Source organism: Accipiter gentilis, chromosome 23 (assembly GCF_929443795.1).
Source record: "Accipiter gentilis chromosome 23, bAccGen1.1, whole genome shotgun sequence".
Taxonomy (NCBI): Eukaryota; Metazoa; Chordata; class Aves; order Accipitriformes; family Accipitridae; genus Astur; species Astur gentilis.
Window position 1 is genome coordinate 24,308,093 of NC_064902.1, and position 14,516 is coordinate 24,322,608.

General features: G+C 55.9%; 2 protein-coding genes across 2 annotated transcripts; one reads left to right on the forward strand and one right to left on the reverse strand.

The window, feature by feature from the left end:
- Positions 1–761: 761 nt before the first annotated feature.
- Positions 762–4,257, forward strand: CAV3 (caveolin 3). The gene is made up of 2 exons (XM_049826612.1): positions 762–875; positions 3,892–4,257. Exons 1-2 carry the CDS (start codon positions 762–764, stop codon positions 4,231–4,233), a joined length of 456 nt encoding a protein of 151 aa, XP_049682569.1. The 3' UTR covers positions 4,234–4,257.
- A 3,890-nt stretch (positions 4,258–8,147) lies between these two features.
- Positions 8,148–14,188, reverse strand: OXTR (oxytocin receptor). The gene is made up of 2 exons (XM_049826610.1): positions 13,258–14,188; positions 8,148–8,395 (listed from the first exon to the last, which is right to left on the reverse strand). Exons 1-2 carry the CDS (start codon positions 14,186–14,188, stop codon positions 8,148–8,150), a joined length of 1,179 nt encoding a protein of 392 aa, XP_049682567.1.
- Positions 14,189–14,516: the final 328 nt, after the last annotated feature.

Genomic DNA, 14,516 nt, shown 5'->3' on the forward strand with positions numbered 1-14,516 from the left:
AATACAGCACAAGTTAAATAAACCTTTGTTAATACGCTAAACGTCACCGTGCCCAGTGTTCGCGGAGGAGATAGCAGGACCATTAGAGATCTGTGGGTTGGTCTGTTGATTTCCTCAAGCTTCTCCGTATGAAAAAGCTGGAATTGAAGGAATCCAAGCTGATACTGTGAGCCGCCTTCTAGGCTCCTGGAGGGATCCCAAGGCTCGCTGGCTGTTGCAGGACAATGAGGCTTCTCTGGGTGACATTTATAGACATAATTCCTGTCTCCCCTGAGCCACTTCATTTACAGATTTGCAAGCAGCAGTCTGCCTCATAAACAACTATTTCTCTCAGGCTTTTGAGGACTTTTGCCCCAGTTTGGGCATCGTTTCTCCCACGCTGCCTCTCCATGTGAGAGGAAATTCCCACCTGCACAGCTGGGCTGGGGGGCTGCACACCCGCCCCCCTGTGCCACCCTTGCCCCAGCTCGAGGGCCACCAGCCACCCGCAGACATGTCGTGTCCCCCCCCCCCCCGAGGGGACAGTGCAGGGGGCTGTCCCCAGCAAAGCCCCTTTAAGGGACACTTTAGAGCGGCCGCAGGAAGCACGACATTAATTTTAGCTTGGAGCGCTGCCAGGGGGGCAGGGCTGCAGGGCAGCTGCAGTGGGCAGCGGGGGGGGCCAGTGCCTCCACACCCTGCCCTCCCCCAGGTCCTCCTCCAGCAGAGCCCCAATTCCCTGCCCTGCGACCGTCCGGAGCCAAGCCGGCAGCGGAGCAGCCATGGCAGAGGAACAGACCGAGCTGGAGGAGAGGATCATCATCAAGGACCAGCTCACCAAGGAGATCGACCTGGTGAACAGAGACCCAAAGCGAATAAACGAGGACGTTGTAAAGGTAGGACTTGTGTTTTAGAAGCATCTCTGCCTCCTTAAGGCAATCACTATATTGGTATTGTCATTCTGTATTTGGCTTGACCTCAGCCAGGGCTGTAAGTCCCTGGGATACGTGCCTCCAGAGGTGGCATTACCTGGGGCTGCAGGGACGTAACCCGCTACAAGCCACAACCCTGCTGCCAGGAGCACCCAGGAGCTGGCTGGGGGGCTGCGTGGTGTGCATGGCTCCAATTCATGCAATATTTCCCATTCCTTGAACGCGCTCTCCAACTTCACGGCTGTACCTTGAAAATTTATGGAGCTGCCCTCCTTTGTACCAGTAAGCGGGGGAGCCAAAAATAAAACAGGGTCAGCCCTTACCACTGATTTAAAAGGAACCTTGAAAGAAGACTGCTGGTCTTCAAGACCTGACAATCAGAGCACCAGAGCATTTAGATATGCGTTGTCCTGTTTGGAAGAAGATTGTTTCTCCCACATGGCAGCAGGAGGGTGCAGCAAGCCGCCTCTGTCTATTTTTGATCAAGAGGAGTGCTCAGCCTAGCTGAGCAGGGAAACATTTCCCCAATGCTGACCACCGAAGCATGGTTGCTCTAAGCTTTGTTAGCATTACGCCAAAGATAATTTTGGCCCAAAGGAGAACAGGAGGAGATAGAAGGGTTTTGTTAAAACTGTATTTGGGAGATCAAAGCAGACGACATGCCCGAATGGGCAGCAGGCGCTGAGCCTGCTCACAAAGGCTTTGTAATAGGCCGTGACCTCGATCACACCGCTGAAACGCAAGCCTGCATTTGTGCATTAAAACACTACTACAGCTAAAATCGTGGCATGGTCAAATTAACCCCCCCCAGATGAGCTGTGACAGTGATAGCTGTAGATGGGCACCCCTCCGGCACAGCGAGACGTGCCCGTGACAGCTGCCAGGCACCTCGGTATCTCCAGCGCGTTCCAACAGCACGTCCCACATCCATGCCGCACCGTGCCAGCGCATCTCAACAGCCTTGGCCCGGGGCTCCGAGAGGCGCGGGGCTGCGGCAGCACCATCCTGCCGTCAGCCGTGCTGCCGGCGCAGCGAGGACCAGGACGGCCGTCAGCCCGCTCACCCCCAGAGCCAGGCAGCACTCTGGGGCACGTCTGCCTGCTCCCCAGCTTGGAGGTGTCACCAGCCGCTACCGGGGGATAATGCCAGCACCTTCCAGGCCATCCCTAACCCCTCATGCCAGCCCCATTCCCCCCTTTTCCCACTGGGAGATCCCTAAAAGTCTATAAGAGGATTTTCAAGCTCACCCACTGAGATGGCCACACTACTGCTTCATCAGCTTTGGAAGTTCTCAGAGTATTTGCTCTAGCTACCTAGCATTCCTCCCACCTTAAAAATAGCACAGCCGATAAGGCTGGGGAGGGAGGGCAGAGCCAGCCCCAGGAGAGGGAGCACAACTCACCCCGTTGCCGCTTGACAATGTCCCAATGGAAAGCCAAAGCCTCCCCACTCTCCAGTGGGCAGCAACACACTCAAAACCACCCTGGGCATTAAAGCACATAATGCTCTTAAAAGCACAGCAGGGAAAGAGGCATCCACCGGAGGGAAGCAGGGAAACAGAGTGCTTTGCAGGTTGAAGGGTTCCCATGGCCGTAGATAAACCCATCCTGAGAATTGTGGTGCAACAGCCAGAATTTGAGACCATATTACAGTTGCAGTGGCAGCACTCGCCACAGAAGCTCTGCAGAGCTTTAAAAGCCTCCTCCCCGGCAAAGCAATAGAGCAACAGAGCAGTACCTGCATTTGCTGGTCCCTGAACGCTTTGGGGCAGTGCCCAGGCTCAGCTCAGGATTCAGCCTCTGCCTCCAGCCCTCCTCCAGACCCACTCCCGGTGCACCGTTAGCAAAAGAAGCAGCAAGGCAGAGACTCTTCTCTTACAGCCTGCCACTCCCTTCATTAATTGATCCCCTGATGAGCTCATCAGGCAGTCAGGCAGCTGTGCAGTGACCTGCTGCTCCATCCCCAGCCCACCTGGGCAGCAGGGCTTTCCCGGGAGCTGCTGACAGGCGCTCTGGGACCAGCTAACCTGGCTGCCGATTCCTAATCCACGGCAATATTTCTCCCAGTACCTCCTATCCGCTCCAGGAAACTAAAGATGATGCAGAATGATTTTATGATCAAAGTGCTTCCAAAACCAGAATGGATATTGCAATTTAACATAAATGCACAAACAGACACATTAGCTTCCCAAGAAAATGCCATGCTATTTTTCAAGACAAATAGCTTGGCTCACATATCCCCTAGAAATGAGTTACAGCTCAATGAGATCTGTATGCGTAGTTCAGAGGCTTTTAAGCGTATTTGTCATTCAGAGACACTCACAATGCCTGCACATAACAGCACTATCCCTGTAAGGGCATGGCTGAGCCGATCTCTCTCCCTCTTCAGACAGAACGCAGACAGCCAGAATTGAGCACCTCGCCTCTGCATATATAAATAAATAAATCATAAATCAAGAGGGCGGTTGGATTTTTATTAGCACAAACCACCTTCTTGCCAAGCAGGCAGCCCGTGTCCCTGAATGCTAAAAAAGTGTAGGAAAGGGCTCTGGCCAACGCCGGAGTAAACACTCCCATGCACAGCTCCTGCTCCGAGGGCTCGTGCCTGGCCCCAGCACCTGGAAGCATCCACAGCTCGGGGTTTAGGACCAGGGAACGTGTCCTGGAGCAGCCAAGCCTGGGGTCTCATGCTGTGGGTTAAGCCCACGCACCGCGCTGCCCATGGGCTGAGAACAGGCTGTGCCGGGAGCCCCGTACCGTCTCCCGCTCCGACCTCTGCCAGGGCAGGGGCTCTCCAGCTGCACGGGGGCTTGTCCTTGCTCGGGGGGATGCAGGGGAGCCGTCCTCCCCAGCACGGCCCTTGTTCTCCCCAGCCCCCTCCATTCGGGCTCTCCTCTCACATTGCAGCAGATCCTCACCCTTGCCCTGGAGCCCTTGTAACCCCCCCAAGCCCCCCTTACCTCCGTCTTCTCTCCTCCCAGGTGGACTTTGAGGATGTGATAGCTGAGCCTGTGGGAACATACAGCTTTGACGGTGTCTGGAAAACCAGCTACACCACCTTCACCGTCAGCAAGTACTGGTGCTACCGGCTGCTCTCTGCCATCCTGGGCATCCCGCTGGCAGTCGTCTGGGGCTTCCTCTTCGCCCTCATCTCCTTCTGCCACATCTGGGCAGTGGTGCCCTGCATCAAGAGCTACCTGATAGAGATCCAGTGCGTCAGCCGAATCTACTCCCTCTGCATCCACACCTTCTGCGACCCGCTCTTCGAGGCGCTCTCCAAGATCTGCAGCAACGTCAGAGTCGCTCTCCGGAAGGAGGTCTAGGTCCCTGCGGCCGCCCTGACCAGCCCTCGCACAACCACCCCTCTGCGCAGGTTTCCCCGGCTCCTGCAGCGTGCCGTGCCCTCGGGCACATGGACACCCGGCCCCAGGGACCTGCGCGGTGCGGCAGGGCTCTGCAGCAGTGCTGGCTGCCGGGGATGCTCCCTGCAGATGGAGGCACGCCGGGCTGCCCCTTCCTCCATCCCAAAGCTAGCAGCTTTAGGAGAAGAGAAGCCCATCGAGGCTCAGCAAGCAGCCCAGGGAGAGCCCTCTGCCCTCCAAGGACCCCCAGCATCATGCCCTGCTCCTGCGGGAGGGACTGCAGCATCTCCTGAACCACAGCCCTGGGCCACGACCTGCAGCTGCAGAGTGAGAAGCGAGGCTGCAGAGATGCTGCTGGACAACAGACCAAACCCTGCCTGCTTCTCCATCCCTTCGGTCTAGCATGACACCGAGAGAAATACTCGCATATGAATTATTATTTGCTGCAAATAATTGTTGTTGTGGAAGCTTCTGTATTAAATCATGCTGCACAAAAGTTTTATGGATAGAATAGTGAAAACAAACTTTTTTTTCATATCTGTTTGCATTTCAGCAAAGCTTTGAAATTCAGATCAAGTAGTGCATGAAATGTTGTGCCTGCCTTCTGGGAGTATGTGCTGAGCCTGGGCCACGGGCAGCTGCAAACCCATTTGTGGCAGTTTGACACTCACTGCTCAGTTATGGGGCATCATTATGCCTTGTGGTCAGGATTCAACAAGCAGTACGGCATAGGCGGGCGGCTGTCCTGCGCATCGCCCGCGAGCGCGCTGGGGCTGCAGAGAGGACAGCCGGGCAGCACCATGGGGAGCAACGAGAACAAATGGCTTTTGGTAACGTCGCTTGAGAAATGACAAGCTTGGCTTTAAGTCAAGCTTTGGCTTGCTTCTCAGGGAGAATATTTACTACGTGCTTGCTTCTTTGATGCTGAGTAAGCTCTAGCCTACAGCAATGCATTTATCTTACACGGCGAGGGCTGTCCCTCTGCTCCGTGCCCTGCTTTAGCTGCTGTCCCGGCGCTGGGACGGAGCGACCGAGGCTGCGGGGGGCAGGACCACGCCGACCCCTCGGGAGGAGACCCGCGTCCGACGTGCTGCCTCGCACCCTTCCCTCCCGCCGGTCCCCCCCCAAAGCATCCCGCGGGGCTCGCCCAGATGTGCGGGGGGAGCGGAGGAGGGAGCCTCCTCGGGACACTGCCCGCTCCCAGCTGCTCCGGCTCCAGTGAAAACACAGGGACTGGGGGAAAAAAGTCCAATTCGGAGCTATTTCCTCCCCTGTGTTGTCAATTGATTTGTTTAGTCCATCTTCCATGAAGCCGTACTTTAACTTGAGGCGCTTAAATGCTTTTTTGGCTCTGGCCTTAAGTGCTTTGCTGAATCAGGGCCCAGGAGGTCTCGTTGTTCAGAGGTTATTCTCAATTGTATTCATGTGCTTTTTTCCCTCGGCTTCCAACAAAGACTTGGATCCAAAATCTCTTCTAGTGCCATGCCAAGGACAAGAAAGAGCCAGATTTTCTATTGGTGTTCTTCCAATGGCTTGGGATTGTGGACTTCCATTATTCCATAGCAATATAGCACCCATGCTCTAGCAACTCCCAGCCTTGAGATGGGTGGAGCAATACAAAAAAACCAAAAAAGATATTTAGGTATTTGTAGGGGGAAAGAAAGTCTCCAAAAACACTTTATCATGAGCATTTTTTAAAGCTTTTTGTGGGAATAAAAATAATTAAATAAATACTGGCATTATACTCTCTTTAATCCTTTTTGTTCTAGTAGTTCACAGCCTGAACCCAAAAACTCCTCCAAAATTCTAATCTCCCCAACGCAGTGTTCTATGGGCTCCCCGCACATGGAACACGCACCACTCACGTGTCAGCACCTCTATTTTCTTTTGACCCTTATGAAAGGTTTTTCAACAGCTTGTTCAATATCCTTCCACTGCAACAAACCTGGAGCTCCTCTCCCCGTCCCCATTTCACCACAGCCCGGGGATGGCGCAGGAGCTCGGCTGTGGGCTGCAGCATCACTCGGCTGGAGAACGCAGTATCCCACGAGTGGGGGCACGGCCCCGCCTGCCTGACCCCGAAACCACAGCCACTAATTGCAACCAGGGCTGGCAAGGCAATGCCCGGCCTCTCCCAAAGCTTCCTCCTTGCTCTGTGCATCAGTCCTGGTAACGTCTATCGCCACATTGCCTTTCCTTCCCAGCAGACAGAGAATGCTCCAGGCCCCTGGGTTCACGATAAAATGGGACACACACACCCTCCTTGTTTTGTGCAGGAATTAAATACTGTCAAGGAGAAAGAGGGTGAACATGGGAGGAAAATGCTATATGCTTTCCTAAGTATATAAACCAGTCTGGTAAAATATGCTGAGACTGAATGTGCTGGGTCGTATTCAGCAAATGTGCTGAGAGCTCACTTGAAGCTACTACAAAAAAGTCAAAGGAATGCCAGGATATGAAAGGTGAAAATGTACCTGTTGATGACAGTGACAAAATAAAGTACACCTTTAAATTCATTTTTCATATTCATTCCCAAAGTGTAAGGCCAAATTGTATTACCCTTCGACAGCATGCAGGCCTTGCTTCGCCCAGCTGCAGATCTGGGAGGCAGCGTGAGCAAAGGCAGGAGCATAGCTTCATGCTATGCAATAAAGCGGTGTGCAGATCTTAAGTGCTTGGTGCAGTACTCGATAGACAAAAGCATCGTTACGCTGAGCATACTTGGGTCTTGTGTTCAAAGCGTTGTTTCCCATCGGTTTCCTTCCTTTTCTTAGTCTAGTGTTCCTTCTGCACTTCCCCTCCCGCTTTCCATCACAACACAGTCAGAAAACTTTATTTACAGGTATTTCTTAACAATTAAAAATCCATGCCATAAGCATGACCTTGTGCGTTACAGAGCAAGAAAATTGCATTGGTGTAAAAGACTAAATACAATCTGCAGTAAACCCAAAGCAAAAGCTTGGCCTCGGGGGACTCAACAGGAGTTTCTCTGTTAAATCCCAAGGAGTCCAGCTGGAATCCCACACGCCTGCCTTCAGAGAAGCTTTTGAGCGCACCCGGCAAACGTGTTATTGCACAGATCCCCTGGCCCTGCCGTTGTGTCCGCTCCCCTGGCTCCTGCTGACCCGTGTGCCCAGCCTCACACAGCACACGGAGCACAGCTTGGGGGGGTAGGGACACCCGGCCATTAGTGTTGCCCCCCAGGACGCCTGTCCCCAGCCCTGTCCCTGCTGTCCCCCCCCAGCCCATGGCGGCAGGACAGCCCTGCTCTGTGCCGGCGCTACCACCGGCGGGCCTGGGCTGGGGGAAGCAGGACTGGCACCGAGCAGGGATGCAGGGATGCAGGGACGCAGGGATGGGGCTGCCTCTGCCCCGCAGTGCTTCAAGCAAAGCAATCGCACCCCTGTTGAGAACGCAGTGCCCACAGCTCTGCCCCAGCCAGGTGCTGGCATCCCATGGGATTCCGGCGGTGGGGCCGGGTGCCCGATGCCCGGGTGCCCGGGGTGGCACTTATCGCCCCGCGCTGCAGCCCCTTGCACCCAACAGGACGCAGCACACCTGCCCCAGCAGCACGGGATCGTTCGGGGCAAAACCTGTCCCTCCCGGTGGTGTCTAAAAGCCACCGATGTCAGTGGTTTGGGGGCTCAGAAGCAGCTCCCTGGTGCCAGTCCCAGGCAGCACTGAAACCTGGAAGACAGAAGTCCTCCCCCAACTTCTGCCTCAGTTAAATAACAACCGCTGTACATGCTTACACGCACACAGACATATATACACCTATTTATATAGAAACGCCCTTGCTTGTCCATATCCCAGCTCTTCACAGGGAAGCGCTGGAGGCAGCACAGCAGCGGCGCAATGTCCCGGCCAGCGATGCCTCAAATCATGGACGGCTGCGTGAAGCTCCTCTGGCTCGTGTTCTTGCAGCTGAGGACGTGGGAGGAGGAGTTGCTCTTCTTGCTGACGCTCAGGTCGCACGCCGGCCGTGACTTCAGGTAGCGCGTGGAGCAGCAGAGGAAGCGCCGCATCAGGTCGTGGAAGAGGTGCCCCGTGTACAGCATGTAGATCCAGGGGTTGCAGCAGCTGTTGAGGCTGGCCAGGAGCATGGCGATGATGAAGGGGGAGGCTGCAAGGCAGAAAGCACGGCAGCGTCAGGGCACGAGAACCACCGCCCTGGGGAGGTGGGCACGGGGCACATGCCACGGTGGGCTCTGCCAAGAGCCCCGAGCTCTGCCGGCACCGCAACACCTCCTCCCATGCCAGGGATGGGCTGCCCTGCCTGCAGAAACACCATGGTCAGTATATCAGTAAAGAAGAGCTGGCAAACAAAAAGGGGGGAAGTGAGTCTGGGTTTAAGCAAATTGGTTTTAGGTTTGGTTTTTTTCCCCAGAAGAGCTGCATTTCCCCCATCCAGCTCTTGCACTCCTGCCTGCTCAGTGTTACCCTAGAAATGCCTCGCCAAGAGGCAGAGCTGCCCCCAGCATCCTCTGCACAATTTGCCTTTACGGTGCCCAAAGCGGGGAGGAGGGAGCGCGCCCACTTGGAGTTGCCATGGCAAAAAGCAGGACCGGGAACAAAAAGAGCTGGGTGGCTTGTTTTTCCCCACCAGTGGCCAATTTGGGGCAGACTACCGGCTTTCATCCACTCGCGCTGTGGGAAGCATCCCCTGCTCCCGGGCTGTCCCCACCACCAAAACCCAGCCAACAGGACAGCACTCGCCAGCCCAGCCCCATCCAAGCCTCTTTGCCTGGTGCTCTCCCAGCCCTGGGGGTGGTGGCATTTTCCTTTCCCCCTGAATTAATTTTTCACATGCAACTCTCTGCCAGGGGAACTGACAGCCGTTCCCATTTCAGTAATGAAGCCCGGGAGCCTGGCAATGGCTGCTGGCCACAAGTGTGACGTTGGGGACGGGAGGCGATGCTGGCAGCGTGGTGCCAGGACGTCAGGTCTCTGGCTGCTGCTCTCTATCCCCTGAGCACAAAGGACCAGACCATCCCACCTGAGAGGTCAGACTGGTGCCTTCTGGTGAGAAGGGGATGGTGGGACTCGTACCCACCACGGCAGCCGGGACAAGGAGGGGCAGCCCCAGACCCCCGTGGAGCCGCAGCTCCATGAAGCGGCTGCAGGCAGGGGACAGAGTTTTTATTCTGCTCCCCGTGCTTTGAGCCCATCTTGTCATCTCCTCGTGCTCTTGGGGGACGCACTAGCAGTAAGGATGCATAAGTGGGTTTGGCTGTTCCTGGTCCCTTTCTCCCTCTGCAAAAATCCACTCGCAGTTTTTTAAACTAGAAAGGAAGTGTGAATAATGAATACTAGTTTCCAAATTCACCTTTAGCCAACTCATGCATAATTCCTACTCTAGTGATGTCTGGTCCAACAGCTTTTAATTTCAAGCATACGCTAAAAGAAACCCATGGGGAATGGCTTACAAATCCTAGGCGCAAGACCTGAAATACATCATAGCGTTTCTATCCACTTAAAAAAAAATCCAGCCATGGCTGACTCAGCTCTTGCCTCTCTGCGGAAGGCAAATTGAATTTCATGGAGCTTACTGCAGGGCAGGTCTTAAGTGCAGATCTCTCCCCTCCCCGGCAGGACTGCAGGAGATCCCCAAGGGGGGCTGCAAAGAGCAAGCTCTGCCCCTCAGGGACATTCCCTCTCCCCAGGCTCCGAACATCCCCCCGCAGCGGGGCTGGGGCTGTTGTGCTGCCAGGAGGGATCGGCAGAGGCAGGAGGCTGTGCCCGGGGAAGGGCTGCGGGACCTCTGCTGCAAACGCCGCTGCAGAAGTGAAATGAACCGAGGACCGTTCACTAATTCCCACGTACAGATAGATGCTGTCACTCACAGCCCGCGTTTCGGGGCACCAGCTCCCGAGATTAAGGGACCAATGTAACAGAGTTACGCTGCTTCACAGCCTCACTATTACCTTCACAGATGCTTTAAGCCAACTTCGACTCAAAGCTCACAATGCCACATGTAACGTATATTATCTATAAGGTGTGCGCAGCAGAAACCTCACTCTAACCAATGGTCTGTGAAGGATGCCCAGTGCTTAAGCCGATACCTGAACCGTAACCTGTAGCTCCCACCTGCACTTACGGAGGCTGTAGGTTCGCATGGTCAGCAAGGGTGGGGATCACTGCTGCCTCTCCCAGGTACGTGATCGCAGGCTGATACCCCCAGCCCCTCCCCAGGCACACAGCAGACGGACAAGCCCGGCACCGCAGCAGGGCTCCGAAGCGTTCGGCACTCACGTTTAGGCACTTCCACCTGCCCCATGGCAGCCGCGGGGAAGGGTCGCCAAAGGGGCTGCCTGGCCCTGAAGTTCTGCGGAGCCGGGGTGCGGGGCAGGGCGATAGTGGGGCTGGGGGAGAGGGGGAGCGGGGCCAGGCGGGCAGGCAGCAGCCTGGGACCCCCACCCCAGCCGGCACTGCTCAGGGCAGGGGTGCAGCTTCTGCACTTCACTTGCCTGACTTTACTGAAGTTGTTTTTATGAAGCGAGGAAGACCCGTGTAGAAAGCTACTGAAGTGGATCAGTAACAGCAGGGTGAGACCTCTCTGATTATCACTTTGCTAACTAGGAAAGGAGGGCTTCTTCACCTTGTTTTCTTTACAGCCTTATCTTTCACCCTTGACGCACGCAGCAGACTTTTGCACCCTGTGAAGGTGAAAGCACAATTGTGGCACGCCGGGCCAGGCGCCGGATGGGAACAGTACAGGAGTTTTACCGGCGGCAGACCAAGCGCTGTGCATGCCTCTGCTAACGCCCGAGATCTGCACCTCGCCACGCTGCGGGATGCAACGCGCAGGCAGAAAACTGCAGGGTGCCTGCTCAGCACTAATTAGGATTCAATAAGGTGTGAACAGACTCTCCCTTGCCAGGGACACTCTTTAGGGCATCCTATGTGGAGAAAACTAAACATTTTCTATGTAGGCGACCCTCCCTCACACAGCCTTTGTGATCTGCCCGTCAGCCCATCGGTGGTGTAGCCTCCTTCTCTTCCTTCTCTGATGTTATGCCCATGCAGCCTGCAAAGCCCGCAAGATGAGAAACAGTCAAATTCCCTTTCTGCTGCAGGGTACAGCTCTGCCAGGAGCCCTGCGATGCTGCCCGGCCACGGCAGCCCAAACCTCGGTGCACAGGAAAAGAAATCCGGGACACAGGGCAACACCGTCAGGAACGCAGCAGGCAAAGCCTGATTCTTCCGCAGAGAGGTCTGACCCTCCCGCCCCTCTTCTGCCTGTGGGCAGCCAGCGAGGAGGAGGGTGGGCCCGTGAGGAAGGGCTGGGGTCCACAATAACCCACCTGAGGCTTTTCCTCCCTGTGCCATGAAAGTCTCCAGCAACTGCTCTGGCAAAACTCCCACCCTTTACCGCAGACACGGGCCCCTGAGCAACAGAAACGTAAAGGAAAAGGAAGTTTGCTAGAACTCAGCATGGCCGGAGCTTCCCACCCTACCTAACAGCAAAGCAGAAAGCATCGCAAGGCCAATTGCACAGGGTGAGCAAGGGAAACTTTCCCAGAGCAGCGGGCAGGGTGCGATCTGTGAACACCCCGGCCGTCCCCCTGCTCCTCGCCGCAGGAATCAGCAGAGCGGCAGAGGTTTGTTTGCCGATGAGTCAGGTGGAAGCCCTCGAGATTGCAGGTCTGAAATACAGCAAAAGGGAGAGACGCTGCTTCATCCCAGGGCATATCTAAAACCAGAAGTTTCAACCAGCCTAAATCAGGTGGAAAACCAAGAGACGGCTTCCTGGAACACCTAGGGAGGTTCAAAAAGCTGTGTTTCACTTCTCCACCTGAAATAAAAGGGGAACAGAGAAGCAATAAGGGCAAGTTAGGAGAGCTGGAGCCAGGCTATTAGCTTCAGTCTACAGGACAACAGATGTGCACAGGCTGCAGGAGACACCAGGTTTTCCACAGAGCAATGTATAGCTGGATTAGGGTTAAGGAAGAGTGCACGGTGTGAGCGAGCCGTGCCTTCCGCTGTGAAGCTCTTGCCACAGCAGGGCTGCCAGGGGAGCCGGGAGGGGGTCGCAGCTCCTCATCAGTCTTTGACATCAGCCACATCATTTCTGTTGAGTTGGGTCAGGCTATCCAAGGAAGAGTTGTCCCTGGAAGGACCTTCTTGCCCTTTCTCCCACCTCACAAACTTGTGCAGAGTTTGTCTTTTAAGCTTTCCTGTCCGGTTCTCCCTGCGGGTGCAGAGGGACCATTGGCCACCTCCGCCCAGGGACAGCACAGACTTGCACAGCTACAAGTGAGTGAGACCAAGGAGGGTAAAACATCACTCTGTCTGCAACCGTAGTGATGACAGGAGCAGCCAGCGCCAAGTATAAAAAAATGGCAAATCAGTGACACCACGTCCTTTAGGAAAAGCCTTTGCTCATAAATCAGTGGCTTTCTGCAGGAACTGTGCTCCAGAGATGAAATAACAGCAGCACAGTCCCAGGGTGGATGGAAACGGGAGAAGAGGAGAGGGAAAAGAGGGCAAAAGAGCAGAAAGCAAAGAAGTCAGTGAGGACAAAACAATACAGAAAAAAAAAAAAAAAAAGTCGGGCGCTAATGCTGCACAGTTTTCTGCAACCGGTGCGGGGCTGAACTGCCACCGCAGTTTGGGGCAATCGAACCACCGGGGACCCCTGAACAGCCCTGGGAGGGCTGAGCTCGCACACCTGGGGACAGTGAAAACCTCCTGAGCAACCGTCCACACAGCCCGACCCCTGAGTTGCAGCAGCCCTGGATTTGCCGGGGGCTAAGCTAGCTCTTGCCTGCACCAGGAAATCTCGGGCACAGCCACTGCTGCCTGCCAGGTGGTTTTTGACACGATTGGGATTTTTCCTGTCTCCCTCCCAGCCCCCTGAGACCCAGCTCAGAGCAGAGTTTCTGACTGTCGCTCGCAGCCCCCGAGTCCGCTGTTGGTGTCCCTGTGGCCGCTGAGCTAAGCAGTCCATGCAAACGTGGGGCTATGGGAGGGGAGAGGACATACCTTCCTGCGGAGCATTGGTGTCCCACACAGACCACATCTGCACAAAGAAAAAGGGAGTCCAGCACACTATGAAAGCTAACACTATGATGAAGGTCATTTTGACTGTCCGGATCTTGGCTTTGGAGATGAGCCTGGTGCTGCTGACCCTGGCAAAGGCCGTCCCGCTGCGGGAGCTGGAGCTCAGACCCACGTTGGGCCCGTGAGCCGTCTTAAGCTTCACGTTCTGCCAGATTTTGAAGCTGATTAAGCCATAGCAAATGCTCAGCATCAACACGGGGATGATGTAGACCATGAGGGTTATCCAGGTGACATAGGCTTTAGGTCCCCAGGGCTGGATGAAATCGGCCCAACAGTCGTAAACCCCATTCCCGACATCCCTCAGAGAAAATATGTGGATCTGCGGGATGCTGACCAGCAGACACAGCAGCCAGGTGAGGAGGACAGAGACCCGGTCCGCTCTCCTGTGCAGAGACCTCAGCGGCTGACAGATGGCCAAGCACCGGTCCAGGGTCATCAGCAAGAGCATGTAGGTGGAAGCAAACATCCCCACCACCTGCAAGTACTTGATCAGCCGGCAGAGGAAATCCGGCCCGTAAAACCTGAAGGTGATGTCCCAGATGAGCTGGGGCAGCACCTGGAAGATGGCCACGACCAGGTCAGCGATGCTCAAGTGCTTCATGAAGAAATACATGCGGGAGTGCTTCTGCCGGGTGGTGTGGATGGAAAGCAGCACGCACAGGTTGCCGGTCAGGGCGAGGAAGAGGATGAGGCAGAGGACCGTCACCTCCACCTTGGCCATCTCCTCGTTCCTCTTCAGGGGGTCCGTGGTGCTGTTCCTCCCGGAGGTCTGGTTCTCCAGGCGGACGCTGCCGTTCCCCAGCGAGCCGTTGAGCGTCCATGCGCCGCTCCCCGCAAAGTACAACTTCTCCATGGCCGGCTCCGTCCCGCATAAAGCCTGCCGGCACAGAGGGTGGGTGCCAGGTCCTCTGCCAGCGCGTCCCCGTTTGAGGCAGCCGTGTGCGTGTGTGTGTGTGTGTGTGTGTGAGAGAGAGAGACCCCCGCCCCGGCACGGCTCTCCTCTCCGGCGCTCGCCTCCCCGGGCTGCGCTGCTCCCTCTCCGCCTTCCTCCGAGGAGGAGCCCGGCCGTCCCCGTCCCCCCCCCCGGGGCTGGAGGGGCTCTCCGCCGGCTCCACCCCGGCCCCTCCCCGGGCACCCGACGTGGCCGCAGGCTCCTGCCCCCGGACAAAACCCGGGCGCGG

What these genes read in the sequence shown, in the direction of transcription:
- CAV3 (XM_049826612.1), top strand. Translation starts at nt 762, where the DNA reads ATGGCAGAGGAACAGACCGAGCTGGAGGAGAGGATCATCATCAAGGAC. An exon ending in TAAACGAGGACGTTGTAAAG is followed by an intron (nt 876 to 3,891) that starts GTAGGACTTGTG and finishes CTCTCCTCCCAG; the next exon opens with GTGGACTTTGAGGATGTGAT.
- OXTR (XM_049826610.1), bottom strand. Translation starts at nt 14,188, where the DNA reads ATGGAGAAGTTGTACTTTGCGGGGAGCGGCGCATGGACGCTCAACGGC. An exon ending in CACCAATGCTCCGCAGGAAG is followed by an intron (nt 8,396 to 13,257) that starts GTATGTCCTCTC and finishes TCTGCCTTGCAG; the next exon opens with CCTCCCCCTTCATCATCGCC.